This window comes from Oratosquilla oratoria, chromosome 32, assembly GCF_046742065.1.
Source record: "Oratosquilla oratoria isolate Oo_2021 chromosome 32, ASM4674206v1, whole genome shotgun sequence".
In the NCBI taxonomy this organism is placed as follows: Eukaryota; Metazoa; Arthropoda; class Malacostraca; order Stomatopoda; family Squillidae; genus Oratosquilla; species Oratosquilla oratoria.
The window spans coordinates 48,959,251-48,975,636 of record NC_134808.1 but is presented as its reverse complement, the minus strand read 5'-3'; the positions used below and the strand labels follow the sequence as shown (position 1 = coordinate 48,975,636).

The 16,386-nt window shown below is 38.2% G+C and overlaps 1 protein-coding gene across 10 annotated transcripts in view; it reads right to left on the bottom strand.

The window, feature by feature from the left end:
• The window catches only part of LOC143017477 (leukocyte elastase inhibitor-like), a 67,212-nt gene extending 51,817 nt beyond the window's left edge, over nt 1–15,395 (bottom strand). For 6 of the 10 annotated variants that reach the window (XM_076172255.1, XM_076172261.1, XM_076172262.1 and 3 more), the window contains exon 1: nt 95–150. In XM_076172255.1, the coding sequence (XP_076028370.1) occupies nt 95–135 (41 nt within the window). In that variant the 5' untranslated portion in view covers nt 136–150. Of the gene's footprint in view, nt 1–90; nt 186–3,434; nt 3,588–15,242 lie in introns of those variants that run through there. The other 4 variants (XM_076172264.1, XM_076172263.1, XM_076172257.1 and 1 more) reach the window with 4 other exon arrangements.
• Between the last annotated feature and the right edge of the window lie 991 nt (nt 15,396–16,386).

The window sequence follows — 16,386 nt, the reverse complement described above, 5'->3', positions numbered from 1 at the left end:
CTTTGTTAGCGTAACTGGCTTCGTCATTAGCTTCCATCGTTAGGAAAAATGGGGGAGGACATAATCTAACCTACCGTAACGTAACCTAACCTACTGATTGCGGTTTTGTCCGTTGGGGTTCTGTCCATTCACCATGTTTTCAAGCTGGAGATATCTGCCGGTGTAGGCATCGACAACCTTGGTTCCGTTAGCAATCCCTTCTCGCGACAAAGTATGTCTCACCCATAACCCGTGGCTGAGAAAACTGTTATCTATCCGTCAGCTGCCCTGTCTCATCTAGACGCTGTAGTCGTCTCATATGGTTGAGGTGATCTTCTGCCTTTTTTACCGCTTGCAATGTCGTCCAGATAAACCACAACTCTTGTCAAAACCTTAGATACTGGTCCATGATTTGTTGGAAATATCCGGGAGCGAAGCTGATATCGAACGACAGCAGTTTCTTAAGAAGCACACCTTTAAGATTTAGCTGATTTCTTAGTCCATCTTTGCGTGTCCCACCCGCGGCTGGCAACAGGTGCAACCTTCCCAATCACCCACAGCCCCAACGGGCAGAGCTGCTGGAGTTTCGTCGGGCTCGTAAGAAGAGTAGGGATAGTGACGGTATTCTTTATTCCTTTTTTACGAAACTGTGGCCAGCTAGGGAGCTGACCTCACTGGCACTCCTCAATGCTTATTGGGAGTCGGAGCAACTCCCTGTGGACTGGAAAAAGGCAGATGTGATGCAGATTCCCAAGTCCAAGAACCCTCACGTACTGCATTGACAAGACCGCTGACCATGGAGATGGAACAGTAATGGTGAAGGTATTCCACCTTGAGGAACTCCATTGTATAACCTTTTTTTTTCAAATATTTTGTTTAGGAGATATTCCACTGTAATCCTTTTGCAAATTTGCTCAACCAATTTTTGTTGTTATGAATGCCCGTTCCTATCATCTTTTTCGATAGTATCTTGAGACCTTGTCAAAAGCCTTCTTTATATCTGTTACTTCGTGCTGTGTCATGTTTGTGAGCAGTGTGCCGGTAGAATACCCTTCCTTGAATCCATGTTGGTTGTGGGAGGTAGGCATTTCTGATTAATTTTTTATACCACCAGCCTTTTCGTTGGTTTGGTTACTGTGGATGGTAGCGAGATTGGTCTTTATGATGCAGGCTTTTCAGGGGGTTAGTTGGGTTTTAAGATTGGGATTATGCGAACTCTTTTTCAGATGTTTGGTATTTTTCTGTGTAACCTGCAGTTGAAATGATAGTATAGGCTCTTGTGGCTGTTTGGCCAAAGTGTTTGAGGTTGATATTTGAAACCTTGACTGGGCCTTCACCTCTGGAGTTGTTAAATTTCCTTGTGACTTTTCTACATCTTATTGGAAGAGATATTTGGTTTCAGCGTCTGATTTAATATTTCGTATTTCTTTAATATTTTTCTTCTTTCTAACGTTGTGGGCTGGAAGCTTGTTTTGGAGAAATGCTTGATGTCAGATTTGTATTGATGGTATTTTACCCGAGTTGCTCGTACTGCTTCATGAGAGCGCGCGAGAGAGAGGGTAGGATTAATCATCTTTTTTTTTTATGTTCATTTTTATGTTCTTTCCCAGCTCTCCAAATTTTGCCATTTTCATTTCTTGCCATCTATTTTGTTGGTTAAGCTATCCCAGTTTTCTTTTTGTTTATTGCGACGACTTGTGATGTTTCTACTTTTTTTCCTGTTAGTTTCCTTCTTAATCTATTCCTTTGGAAAGTGGCTATCTCCTGTTGGTAGTCGTTCGATTTTTTTTTTTTTTTTTTTCCTGTGGCCTCTGGGAATGTTTCTTGCTTGCCTTCTGGATGATAGTTACGATTTTCTTCACTGCTTCATCTAGGGATGGGTACTGTTTCACACCTAAGTATGCTAACACTTTCTCTACATTTTTTAATATTCTTCCATTTTGCATTTTGGTAGCTTATGAATGTTCTCTTGTAAGTTGTATTTTCTCTTTAAGATCTTTGGTAATCTGTATCTAGAAGTTATCAGATGGAGATATTGAATGTTTATATATACATTATATATATATATATATATATATATATATATTATATATATATACACGAGCAACGGGCTATGCCCGACCCCGCTACGCGAGGGTTCGGCCCTTCGGGTGAGCTCGCCTCGCTCGCAGCCAATCAGTTGTCTCCGTTGCCATGAAGTCACCGCTCTCGGCCAATAAGTCGTCTCCGTTGTCGTGACGTCACTACTCTTGGCCAATCAGTGTCCCCTTGAGTTTCTTTACCATCTTTTCTACTAATTATCATTCCTTCAAACAACTTCATTTACTCTACATTTTACTTCCACCCCTAATTCCTGTCACATACGACCCTAAATACTTAAAATTACCCACCTCTAGCCACTCTATCAAGATTGACCTCTAACTCACTGCCACACTTGCCCCTTGTAGATCTCATCATCTTATTTTTACCCATATTTACTTTCAACTTTCATCACATACCTTTGTAAAGCGGAACTATACAAGCAGTCCTCTCCCCCACCCCCATGGGGACACAATAAACAACCTCACTAGCCAATCAATTATACAGCTCCACCTTTTGCCAGACATTGCATGGCACCCATCCAACCTAGGTGCCTTACCAGCTTTCATTACTCTCAATGTTTGTACTTTTGTTATAGGCCTATCCTATCACAGTCATTGTCCTAGTTCCTCCCACCTTCCAATCCCTACTCTTATTCTACTCTATTAGTTGTCAGGACGGACGGCCCTTCATCGATTTCACTATGCCTCTCCAGATGGTTCTAGTCTCTACCAATTCTTTCCAATTCTCTCTTGGTGCCACCCTCTCCACGTCTTTCCTTATAATCACTCACTTCCTCTACATTCAAAATAAGTCTGTAAAATGCTCTACCCATCTTCTCTTTACCACCTTAACATGTATTACCAGCTATCCATCTGCACTTTAATCGTCTCTTCTCTATTTTACCTTTAATTCTCTACCTAACTCTCCCCTTCATTCTTACTACTTTTCAAAGAAAAAAAAAATAGTGATTTTCAACTGTCAAAATCTTAGGCCATTTTACACCTGCCCTCCTGTCTGCCTCACCTTCCGTTTTGCTTTTCTTTGTTTCTTATATCTCACATATGCTTCCCTAGTTCTTTCTTGCACCCAGTCCTTGTGGTCTTCCCTTCCACCTCTTCGTTCCACCATTTCCACCACCTTTCCTGCTCGCCCCACATACCATTTTTGCAACCTTTGTCACTTCTCTCTCTGTCTCTCTGTGTTGCGGGGCCTCCTCTTTGAAACATCCATTCTTCCTCTACTCATTCCCCTTTGTCCTTCACCAATTCCTACGCTTCTCCCATTTTCTCTTCGAATTCCTTCTCCTTTTCTCGTTCAATTTTACTTTCAGAACGTATCTATAATATATTCATACATGTAACGCAAAACCTTACCTTAACTGCGGTTAGCAACACTGCAGTAAAATTAAACACTCATCAACTGTAACTTGAGGACTCTGTATGGTCACAGCGACAGACCGTCTGCGTTATCGTACATGAGCGAGATAACCACGAGAACGCGGTTTTCTCCGTTATCGATCGACTCGAAATGTTATCGTGATAACATATGTACCAAGGAAACTCCTACTTCCTGTCCAAGGGATGTCACACCCTCCCTCCCTCGCTTCACAGTATGGTTAGAATATTTGAAAGAGATTATATCCTAAGATAAAGAGATAATACACTTCACTGTTCGGGGTAGTCACTAAGCAGCCACTGGGTCCTCTTGATCGAGAAGTTTCTCAGCGAATGCAACTTCCACCAGACCGCCACGTATCAAACGCGTAGGTAAACGATATCCTCCAATTAGGGAAGTGCGATATGACTGGGCTTCTAAACATCTGCTATCCTCACAACCCTTTGCCCGTTGCCAACACTGATGTTCTTCATTTTGTTTTTTATGCTATGGCAAGGAACCCGTCAGTGCCTGCCTTTGGCATAATCAACCGTATTCATCAAATTCTGTACGTAACTTCATCTAATGACAAGTTTCTTGCGACGCTGTCAAACTTAAAAAAAAAAAAAAAAGTTACGTATGGACTTCAGCTAAAGTAAATGGAAGTGGGTGGGAATCCACCACACTGCATTCGTTCCCCATCCCCTCAAAATCTATCCTGGGCTATTTTGTCTGGGAAAGTGTAAGACACGGTCATAAAATAGTGAATCCTACATAAGCGTTCTAGAATTTGAGGAGCTGTTCCTACATCTTACGGTGGTATTCTTAAAAACCATTATATATATATATATATATATATATATATATATATATATATATATATATATATATATATATATATATATATATTTGTTTATATAAATCTTACATAAATCCTTGGAAGGGAAATATTTATATAAGGAAAAAATAAGAACACCACCGTAAGATTCTTACGATGGTATTCTTAAAAAAATCCTTATATAAACCTTTCCTTTCAAGGATTTATATAAGGATTTTTTAAGAATATCACCGTAAATTCCTAACCCACACAAGGGCGTAGCCAGTGGGGGGGGGGGCCATGCCCCCCCCCCCGATTAAGAAAAATTCCATTGTGGAGTTATTGACAATAACATATTTAACATTTTCTTGGTAACTTGGAAATCATTGCGACACTTTCCACTAGAGTGCAATCTGGATTTTATTGTAAAAATTCTTGTTAAACTTTTACAAAAAGTATAAAACTTTTAATGTGACCGATTATAATTAACTTCTATTTCATGACAGATTGCGATTTTGTTGTGCCAAGGTTTGCAAAATTACACGAAGGGTGAATAAAACAATATTTGAGTACTGGGTTGATATGAAACAATGAAAATCGATGCACCTGTTGGCGTTAGGAGCCGACGCCTGTAGGGTAGTCGGGCGCACTTTATCAAAGCATGATATCTAATAAAAATTGATTCAATATATGAATAAAAAATCGTGTTTCAATTTCGGATAGCCAAAATGCTCGTAAAACAATATAAATGTTATTATTTAGTGAAACAATATAGTGGTTGTAACTATTTAGCCCATCACTAGCAGCACTGCCGCAAAGGCTGCCAGATCATCGTGCGCATTGATAAGTATACGATCTTGGTATATCATGTTCCTAGAATTTAAACTAGAATAGCGGCTAGAATTTCTAGCAGCCTTTGGTTTATGTGCATTTTCATCTGGTGCTTCTTTTTTAAGCCTACTATAATCAGCTTGTGAATGCTGCTGCCTTAGGAAGGGACTTCAGTAACCCTGCCATTGTCTATTGTGACCCAATTTGTTTCAAATTCGTTTGGGTTTACGCTGTTATGCTAAACATCGTTTCATACTCTCTCCGTAGATTCACACTCTCCTGTGTTTAGCTGACTAGATTATGTTATCTTTGATGCATTGTAGACAGGTGTGGTACCTACCTACATGTGCTGATTTTTTCTATCGAAAACCAAGGTCCAAATCCGAGCCCAAATTCTCAAAGCACCAGATTATCACACACGTCATGCTGCCGAATTTACCAGCAAATCAACACTTTGTGGATCTACATCCATATATTCCAAAAATGTTTGGCAAATGCTGGTATTTAACATGATTTTAATCGCTGTTTAAATCAGTGTTCAACAAAAGAAATGAAACTGATTGAGATAAATTTTTGACAGATCGCACGTCCTGATTTAAAGCCACGAATCGCCTTGAAAAATTTAAACCTATGAAGTCAAAATCCAGGTCCTCGTTTTGCGAAAGCACAGGCATTTTCCAGATGGTTTTCTTTAAATTAGGGGTGCGCATTATCTGCGCGTGCGCATTATACGCACAAAAATACGGTATTCTTGCAACAGTGAAATTGTTTATTTGATGCTTGCTATGATAGGCTATCATTATATTGTTCATGTCGTTTTGGCTTTTATTTTCTCAGGGCATGATAGAGAACCGACTGTAAAAATAGTATTCAAAACCCCTGTGCTTGCGAAATAATGACAGTGACAAAGTTAAATGTATTGTAGTGTTTGTGCCCAAGGCTGTGCGTCTTTTTTTTTTTTTTTTTTTTATGGGCGGAGTAGATTTTTATTGGATCATGCTTCGTCGGAGAACATCTTTCATATTTCGAACCTCTGCCTGTATGATTGCAAAGGACTATTTTTAGAACTAGAATTAGGACTAACCTAACCTGACCTAACAAATCTATTATAGGCCTAATCTATATTCTATACTCTATAGTCCCTTGCAATCTTACAGGCAGAGGTATTGTAAACACAAATGCATAAATAATCATTATGAAGAATTTCTTTAGTCTAAAATGTCTTAACTTTTAAAACATTGCTTCAGATTGACTCAGTAAGTAGTAAAATTCTGAAAATTTTCTTATTAACCTCCCCCACCCACCTCCTAGCTGTTTGGGCTCACCTCGCTCGCCAATAGGATCCACTATGATCCAACCTTTGCCCCCCCCCTACAGAAATTTCTGGCTACGCCCTTGAGTCTTTCCATCAGCAATAGTAATCATTTGCCAAAGACGCTAGAAATAACACCAAACCACCTTAAATCAATCAAGCTTCATATAATCTTTTAATGTCTTCACGTCAATATAACCAACGTTTTCAAACCACGCTAGTACGCCCGAAAACTGTCTTTCCCGCCATACACATAGTCACCTCTTGACAGTGAACGGTCTTACAACATTCCAAAAATCCTGTGCGACGAAACATTAATTCCTCTATCATCTTTCCACTTTCTATTATTAATAACAATAATAATATTTTAACCAAATTATATTCTCGATGAATTAGAACAAAACGAAATACTAAATATTGTACGACAACGGTGCGAAAGTCCAAAAAGCTGTAAGAAGCGAAACGCCGTACTAATCAAGAATCCGTCCTCATGATGTTCATCTCGATAGACTTGTCAGCAACTGCCACTTTCATACAAAATGACAACTAATGTTTGTGATATGAACAGTTACGCAACGAAACACACAATTAGCAAAGGGCACGCATTGATCAAATTAGAGACAAGTGTTGCCCCGTACCAGAAGGTAGAGTTTAGATTGGTTTTGAAAGCACATGGTTGCCAAGAATTGAGATCACGCAACGTCGACGTCGGGTCCAGCGTTCTACCCACTGATCTCCATAGAAAATCTAAATATCCCATTGACCATTATGCCCCAGCCGAGTGACGCAAGCAACGGCCATGTTAGGATTCCCAGCCAAGGCATGCACCCACCTTTCACCTATTTGTTTCCCTTGCCATATGCTCAACGTGAATTAAGAATCATTCCTGGCCTCCCAGGCCAGAAGCAAAGGCAGTAAGCAGGGGTGCAGTGCTTATTGTTTAGAAGTGCACACGTAAGCGATATAGCATTAGATTTTTTTTTAATTATAATACATTAACGTAATAACAAAAATTCTTGGCGGAAATCAATATCAGAAAACGTTGCTAAAAACGTAAAAGTTATGCACAAACGAATTCGCGTAGACTCCTTTACACGCCATCGTTGTTTTGATCGATTCGGAGGTCGAAGGCGACGACGACGACCACCTGATGACCTCTATAATTACGTTCCGCATTACTAAATGCAGGTTAGGTTAGAATAGAAGAATTTATCATACTTTAATTTCTTCGACCTCCGCACCTACCAAAACAAAGATGGCATCTCCAGAAGCCGACGCGGGTACGTTTGTTTGTGTATAGCTTTTAGCAATTTTTCCTGTTATTGATTTCCGCCAAGAATAACGTATATTACGTCGATGTATTATAACCTACAATATTATTATTTAATCTTCTATTGCTATATCGCGTAGGTTTGCACTTTAGAAAATTACAGACAAGATTGCTTGGTACTGTAGTTAACCCCGACGGCTGAGAGGGCGGGGCAATTGTTCTGTTGTTAACGTTGTGGACTGTTCTACAGTTGGGGGGGGGGATTATCTCTTCGTTTCGCTCACAGGGAAGTGTTGCGAAGCGGGAGTGCAACTGAGGTGCCTTGGTTTTTGGTGGGTCATTGCTTCCTCTTGCTTGGTTATTTTTTATCATTCATGCCATGTTAAATGTTTAGGTGACCTTGCTGGTAGCAGCTCCCCTGTAGGAAGGCTAAGTTTAGGTGTCCTTTTTTTCTGTGGGAAGGAGGTTGAGAAGAGCGGATCCTGAACAGGGCTGCTCCCTAGTCCCACCACAGGGCAATGAGGAGCTGTATGGCTATTTGTGGACTAAGCCATGTTGGAATACCAGGAAATGAGGGAACAGACCAAGAAACAAGAACAACAGCGACAGGGTCAACCCATTATGCCATCTCTCTATTCCTGAGCAGGGTGGAATGACACAAGTCAAGGAGGTTGATGCATTTCGTTTTGTGATCAGAGTGTCAACATGTTTTTGTGTGGATGTATTGTGTGACACAAGTGGTAAGTTATTGTAGGTGTTTGAATAGTATGCAGCTAATATATATTTTTTTCCTATATGATTGTGCTTGTGTGATGTAGCTAGGTAGGGTTGAAGGCAGGGCAGCTAAATAAAGACACTGCTAAACAAACAACAAAAAGAAAGAAAATTGGGAAAATCACAATCTATAAATGGGAAAACAAATGACAAACTAATGTGCCATGCAGTAACTCAACTTCTGTGACAAAGTAATACAAATACTGATTACTGATGAAAGACTAGATAACTATAGCCAAGTGGAGAAAGACCAGACAAACTACAATGTTTGACACAATACATGTCAGCTAGTGTCTGATTAACCCTGCAGCTGTATAACTTCTCCTATAGCCATCTTGACATTAGAAAAAGTTTGCATGAAACAAAAAGACATGATATTATTGAGTACATAATTAATGTAAGGCATCTACAGGCTTCAAAATCCTTACATGAATTTCTCCAGGATTTACATAGACTTAGTCTGAACTGAAAAGTATTACTATCCACAACAATCACATAAATCAAAAAGAGAATCAGACCAAACACAGGTCCCTGAGGAGCATCACTCACTATATCACACCAGTCAGATGAATTTCCATTATTTACAACCCATTGTTTTCTATCCATTAGACCAATCTTTGACCCAATTATTATTACCTATGATGTTATACAAATGTAATTTACTGAGTAGCCAATTATGTGGGACCATATCAAACACTTTTTGGAAATCCAAGTACTATCACTACCCAGACTTTATAAGAACTTTAATATTCTGCCTAAACCAGTAACAATATGAACTTCTGCCACAAGATACCACTAGGTGCATATTTCAGCTGTCATTTTTGCGAGTACACATTTGTTAGTTTTTTGTTGTTTTCATTACACGGTGTATTCTTTGTCTGCAAATTCTTTTGAACAACAATCAATAAGACCATCGGGCTGAGGTGTGCACTGAGCTGCAAGCAACAATTCAGGATGGCCCTAACTTCCTGTACAGTCACAACTGCCAATAAACCATGCATGTACAGGGATGACCATGAAACAAAGCAGCAACCCTCACAGTGGAAGACTCAATTCTCCTATGCTGCAGAAAAAATGGGTGCCAAGTTTGCAGCAACATCAAGTCAGTGCTGATTATGTTTTTGACATGCTTGGAAGTTCATAAAGAATTTGTTGCACCTGGTCAGAGTGACATGTGCCCCTACTACTGCAACATTTTCAGAAGACGGAGGGAAAATGTTAGGCACAAACAGCCTAAGTTGTGGAAGAGAAGATACTGGGTGCTATACCATGACATGCCTGTGCACACCTCACTCATTGTGAGAGACTTCCTGACAAAAAAAGTCCCACATCCACCCTATTTGCCCAACCTAGCTCCTTGCGATTTCTACTGCTTCCCTAAAATGAATCTTCAGTTGAAAGGATGGCATTTTAACATCACTGGGAAGACTCAACCATAGTTACAACATATTTTGAACCTAAAATCAGCACACTTCCAGCAATAAATATAAGAACATAAGAATTAAAGAAACTGCAAGAGACCATGAGGCCTACCCTAGGCAGTTCCATGTCCCTTACCATGAAGTTCAAATCTTCTCTTGAAACAGTGAAATATTTCAGCACTCACTATATTATTACTAAGTCTCTTCCATATGTAAACCACTCTTTTGGTAAACAAGTTTTTGCCATTTCTTTCTTAAACCTAAATTTGTCCAATTTAAATCCATTACCGAGTCCTGCCCTGCAGTCCTAATATGATAGCTATGCCTACATCAACCTCGATAAAGCCCTTGACCCATTTGAATACCTATATTAGACCACCCACACTATTTATCTTTCCAGTGTGTAAGTTAAGGTGCCCAAGCCTGTCTTTGTAAGGTTGATTTTCTAAGCTCATGTATTCCAAAAGTTTTACTGATAAAGAGGCTGCTCATTGACTTGATATCCTGCCTACATATCAAAACATAACATCCATTGTTGCATTCAAAAGCTAATATTGTATGATGATGCTGTGCTGTTGATTTGAATATAAATAAGACATTATCCATGCACACATTTGGGTGTCATTAAGAATCAGTGATGATGTTGTCCCTAGCATAACCCTTAAAAAAACAAAATTCTTCTATGACTAATTCTTATATCAAGAAACCACAGCTCACAAAGTAAAAACTAACATTGGTTCAATCTTTCACCTGTTAGCAGAGGATCTACCTGAACCACAAATATTTGCAAACATGTATTAAGATATTAATCCTATAGCTACAAAATCAAGAGAATTACCTCTGATAGAAAAAAATACCAATCAGGATACATATCATATCCTCTCAGAGAGCATGATTAAATTAACTCTCCATGATGTGCACACATGGTTGTTATAAGAGATGAATTAAAACATCATAAGAAGCATTCCTGTACCAACTATTCATTTTTACTGAGCTTGATGAGTACTACCTAAAATTGAGACTATAGTAAACAACTTTGCAAAGTATTATGTATTTTCAACTTATCTGAAAAATGCCTATTACAATATCAAGTGCTGTACACATCAGTGGATCAGATAAGCCTATCATTTTAAACTAATGGAAAGCTGTACAAGTTTAATAGAACATCATTCGAGGTTACAAATGGTGTTGCTGTCTTCTGGAGAACCACAAAACAGTAAAGGAAAACGTACAAAATCTTTCCTGATCTTGATAACATTACCAAGATTGGTTGGGATTTGTATGAATGTGATATCAATAAAGAAATTCCTTGCAACAGCTGAAAGGTGAAGATCAATGTTCAGAGACGCAAAGTCTGTGATTTCAGCAGCGACTATAAATCTTCTAGGCTACGAACTTGGTATTACAAAACCTGAACTAGAAAATCTGAAACCATTAGAAATCCCACTTTCTAATTGTTCTGCAATTCAATGACTTCTTGGAATATTTGCTTAATAAGTATAATGGATTACTCAATCTTCTAATAGAGTTTAAACTTTTTATAATGTTTAGTATTTCTATTACACTTATGCACATTGACTTTTTTTTTTTTTTTTCTAAATCTCAAAATCTGAAAGAGTTGCTTGGAAAAATAGCACTTAACAGCAGTCTCACATTTTATTGAAACCCAACAAAACCTTCCAAATGATAAAACCAGATATTACTTATCTAATGTTTTTTGTTTTGTGAAACAATGGCCACTTTTGTAATCTTCCACCAGTATCACTTGCAAAGCTCATGATCATGAAGTTTTCTATTTGTTGCACTGCCCTTGATCATGAAGTTTCCTATTTCTCTCATTACTCTTTCATTAATAGTCAACTTCAGTAGAAGTCTTCTGTGCCTTGTTAACAAATGTTGTCTTTACAGTTCTCTTGGCTAATATATATATATAAAACTTCATGATCATGAGCTTTGCAAGCAATACTGGTGGTATATTATGAAATCTGCCATTTCTTTACAAGAAAATCAGATAATACCTGGTTTCACCATTAGAAAGAACAACTCAGAATACATATTTACAGCAAGTTTCAGCAAGATGTGACAACATTAAGTGGAAGGTTTTGGTGGGTTTGGCTTGGTTTCAATAAAACATCATACCCCTCAACATTATTGATCATAACTTCCTTTGATGTGGAGTTTGATGCATCTGAGGTTGCAATGTCTGCTACTTTAAATCAGGCTGGCCATCCAGTTGCCTTCATGTCAATATCATTATCTGGCACTAAAATAAACACTCCTCCAAAATAAAGGGAGGAAAGGGATATAACTGAAGCAGTATGGAAATGGTCTCGTTTATTGCTTAGTAAACACTCTACTAATGTCACAGATCAGTTATCAGCTGCATTTGGGTTAGATATTTAGGAGAGGATATGGGTAGTGTCTTGAACTTACCCATTTTAACTATACATTTAAATAAAGGCAAGATTGATCTTGGTGCACTGACCCTAGCATTCTGTGCTGCTGTCACTTCATCTAATCTTGCTGAAATTCATGCAAGCCTCTGCACCTTGGTGTAACAAGATTGTTATACTTTGTACGGTCAGAGTCTAGCTTTCTCTAGTAAGGATAAGAGTTTGATTATCCTGCCACATGTGCCAAGGTGAAACCTTCATTTTACAAGCCAAAGGATGACTGGATTTTAATTAAAGGTGGCCAATGGCCTCAAAACTTCTGGATTGAGAGATGTTACTAGTGGAGTTCTCACAGTTCCATTCTTGGGCCACCTCTATTTATACATACATATACCAAAGGCTTTTTCCCCCTTATAAGGGAGGTAGCCAAAAAACAAAGGGATAAAAACCACTCCCACCCATTCCATTCCTATCACACTCCACTCCCCTCCACCCTCTTATCTTGGCACCTCCTAAATGACAGGTCATCCCTGCATTTGGTCCACTGCCCTGGGTCAGAAGCAGTGTCGCAAGACACAGCACATCCACAGCAAAGGCTGCCTCATTAAATCAGCGACCCCCCTCTCCGTCCCCTCATGCAGAAAAGGAGAAAACAGGGAGAAATCCCTTCAGGCTGCGTCAAAATTTTCTCACGTACTCCTTTACTACCCATCCCCAACCCATTCCACCTCATGAATCACTACACCATTGATATACAACCATTCTCCATTCATAGTATATATAAATGATATAGACGATGGACTGAAATCTTTTGTCTCAAATTTGCTGATAATACAGCACCATGTGGAATGGCAAATGATCACTTGAACCAATTAGATATTTAAGAAGATTTAGATCAACTATAGCAATGGTCTGAAAAATGGCTAATGAAATTTAACACTTGTATATGTAATGTTATGCACATGGGTAAAAATATCAGTATTATCACAAGCTATTTGGAAATTTGCTAACAAAAGTGGATAGTGAAAAGGACCTTGGCATAATTATCAGGAATGATCTCAAATCATCTAAGTAGTGTATTTCTGCCCCCGAGAAAGCAAACAAGTTTCTAAGACTGATTGCATGATCTTTTGATTTTAAAAGCCCATCTGTCATTAACACTTGTTAGTTTGTCCACATTTGGAATATGCTGTCTCAATATGGTCATATATACATAAATATATATGTATACAAATGAATATTTTGTGTGTTGTAATATATATATATATTAATGAGCCAAATTTCAGGCTTCTGGTATGTCGGTAAAAGATTAAATTCCAGAATCCAGCAAGTACGGATATTTAACACGAACCTCACCTTGTCCAATACCTCCTAACCTAATCATTCCATAGAAAAAACTAGATTTTTCAAATACAAAGAGGAAAGAATGAAAATTTAGGTAAATCTAAAGAAGTGCACACAAACAATAAAGCAGTAGAAAATTAAATATTAATTTTATAAATTATAGTACATCAACATAATGTTTTATTGGTTGAAATCAATAATACAAAAAAAATTGCTAAAAGCAATACAATAGTGACAACTATGACATTGGCAAGCTTGGATATGCCATGTTTGGTTTTGTTTGTTGTGGAAGACAAATTAACGGAAGTCTAACAAACTGGTCTTGTCTAACATAACCTCCTATGGGGTGTGCATCTCTCGACGTCATCATAAGCAGGGAATGGTATGATTAATTATATGGGACTGGACAGATGACACAAACATGGCATCCCGAACCTCGGTAGTATACAACTTTTAGCAAGACTTATTATATTACCTGGTAATTTCCACCACGAAAAAGATATTACAATGATGTACTTTCACAAAATCAATATTTTTGTATCGATATATTGCATAGGTGTGACTTCCTTAGTAATATCAAAATTGGTTTGCATGATAGAACAGAAAAGAACCCAATTAAGATGCTTCAAGAGTGCAGAAATCAACATCTTATACAAAAGGGAGAATAATGCTTATTGATTGAAGGTAGCATTTGCCTATTTACTGCCAGAAGCTTTGGCTATCACATCCATTTAGGTCCAGCAGCAGCTTAACTTCACCCTTCGGAGTTTTTCCTTTAAATTAAAATGTCAATGAATTTCAAAGAAAACTGAGTTTTCCAAAATATTGAGGTGCAGCTGAAAATTTGTTTTATGGGTTTATTGATAAAGCCTACAGGCCACAGAAGACCGGCTTTGACAGTCACACTCATAATTTTCCATAATAGACATCAACCACATCTTATTTGATTTACTAACAAATCATGTTTAGCTGGTAGTGTTTGATGATGAACATAAAAAGCCTTGTTACATACAATGAAGTCATAATGATTATGGCTTCATTGTATGTAACAAGGCTTTTTATGTTCATCACCCAAATGATAATCATAAATACATAATGAATAAAGTAACAGTTTTCCTATTAAGCCACTAGTCGCACCTCGCTTTACCAATGTTATATAAAATCAAAATGGAACTTTAGGATTAATGTATTATATTTAAGGTAGTTGTCAATATGCTGCACGGCCACCAAGTACATTGTTTTAGAGAATATGTACTGATGTCAAACTACTTGAGGGATGGGTACCGCGGATTCGTGGAGTACCACACCCACTCCCCATGTTTTCTAGGAAAAAAGTTGCACATATTCATATTGTAAAGTTTTTAAAGTAAATTGTAAGATATTGGAAAGTAAGGTTGCAGATATTGTAAAACTATCAATACTGTGTAAACGAGATATTCATATTGCTCAGTGATATCAGTTACATACGAAAATCGTTTTCAAAGTTATAACTTGGAGAGAATATTTTGTCGAAATAAATAAGATACACGCACAAGTATGCAAAAATGTTACCAAGCGTCCTGCTCAAGTAAACACAAAAGACACGTGAAATCAATTGTCGTGTATCACGCTCATCTTAGTAAAAAAGAATGTCTATGCTTCATACCTGTCGTCCCCTGCTACTGGAACTAGTCGTGATAATGGAATGAGTCTGAGTCAATGAGACACGTACGCGTAGTTGCGGTAACCCCCTACTAAGCCAATTTTCTTGTCACATCTAAACGAAATGTGAAATTGACTGGAATATCTTAGATTTTGACAGAAGCATTATCATTCTTTATACTATCTTTCTGGATTATGTTTATTAACTGACAATAAAAGTAACAAGTCAAAGAAACTTGTGAAAATTCAACATATCTCTGCTCACATCTGTCAACAGTGCTGTTTCTATGGCCACGATAAACATTGGGCGTTTCACGGCGTCCTGCCAATGGTATTAATAGAACACTCAATATTGACGTCCGTAATTATATAATGTCCATAGCAGCGAAATATCGATGAACAGGTGATGATAATACGATCGCAGAAATTTTCCTTTGGTTATTTATGTTGATTTATAAGTTTTGATCAAAGTAAAAGAGGGATGAGAGGTATACCCACGTATTTCAAGTTATAGACTCCGAAGCACCAAGCATACACGATATTGATATGTTAAAATGCACTCGAATAAATATCTCAACGGCGCTCAGTGGCAATAGCCCTCTACTATAAGAGCAAAAACAACATAGTAAGTTTGTATAATCCCTGGTAAGACCCCATTTAGATTACTGTCATCAAGCATGGAGACTATATGCAAAAGGACATTGACAACATTGAAAAGGTGTAAAGAATTATGACAAGAATGGTGCACAGTATAGGATATTCCCTACAAACGAGAGACTGAAGAAATCTGGGCTTGTGCCATTAGAAGTGAGGAGACTTAGAGGCGACCTTATAGTAGTATTTAAAATAATGAAGGGACTGGATGATTTGAATGTCGAGGACTTCATCATGCATCGGGGAACAAATACAGGACATCCACTGAAAATCTAACAACGACCAGGACTTGACCTAAGTACTTTTTTCAAATAGAATTAACTAGTGGAACAATCTGCCGAGAGAGGCAGCTGCAGCAAACACAGTGAATGGATTTAAGGCCAAAATTGATCCGTTAATAAGGTAAAGGGGAGGGGGGCACCATATGACCCGGTGAATGCTTACAGCCCCGATATTAGGCAGACCACCTCAACAGCAAAAACGTTGAGATGGCG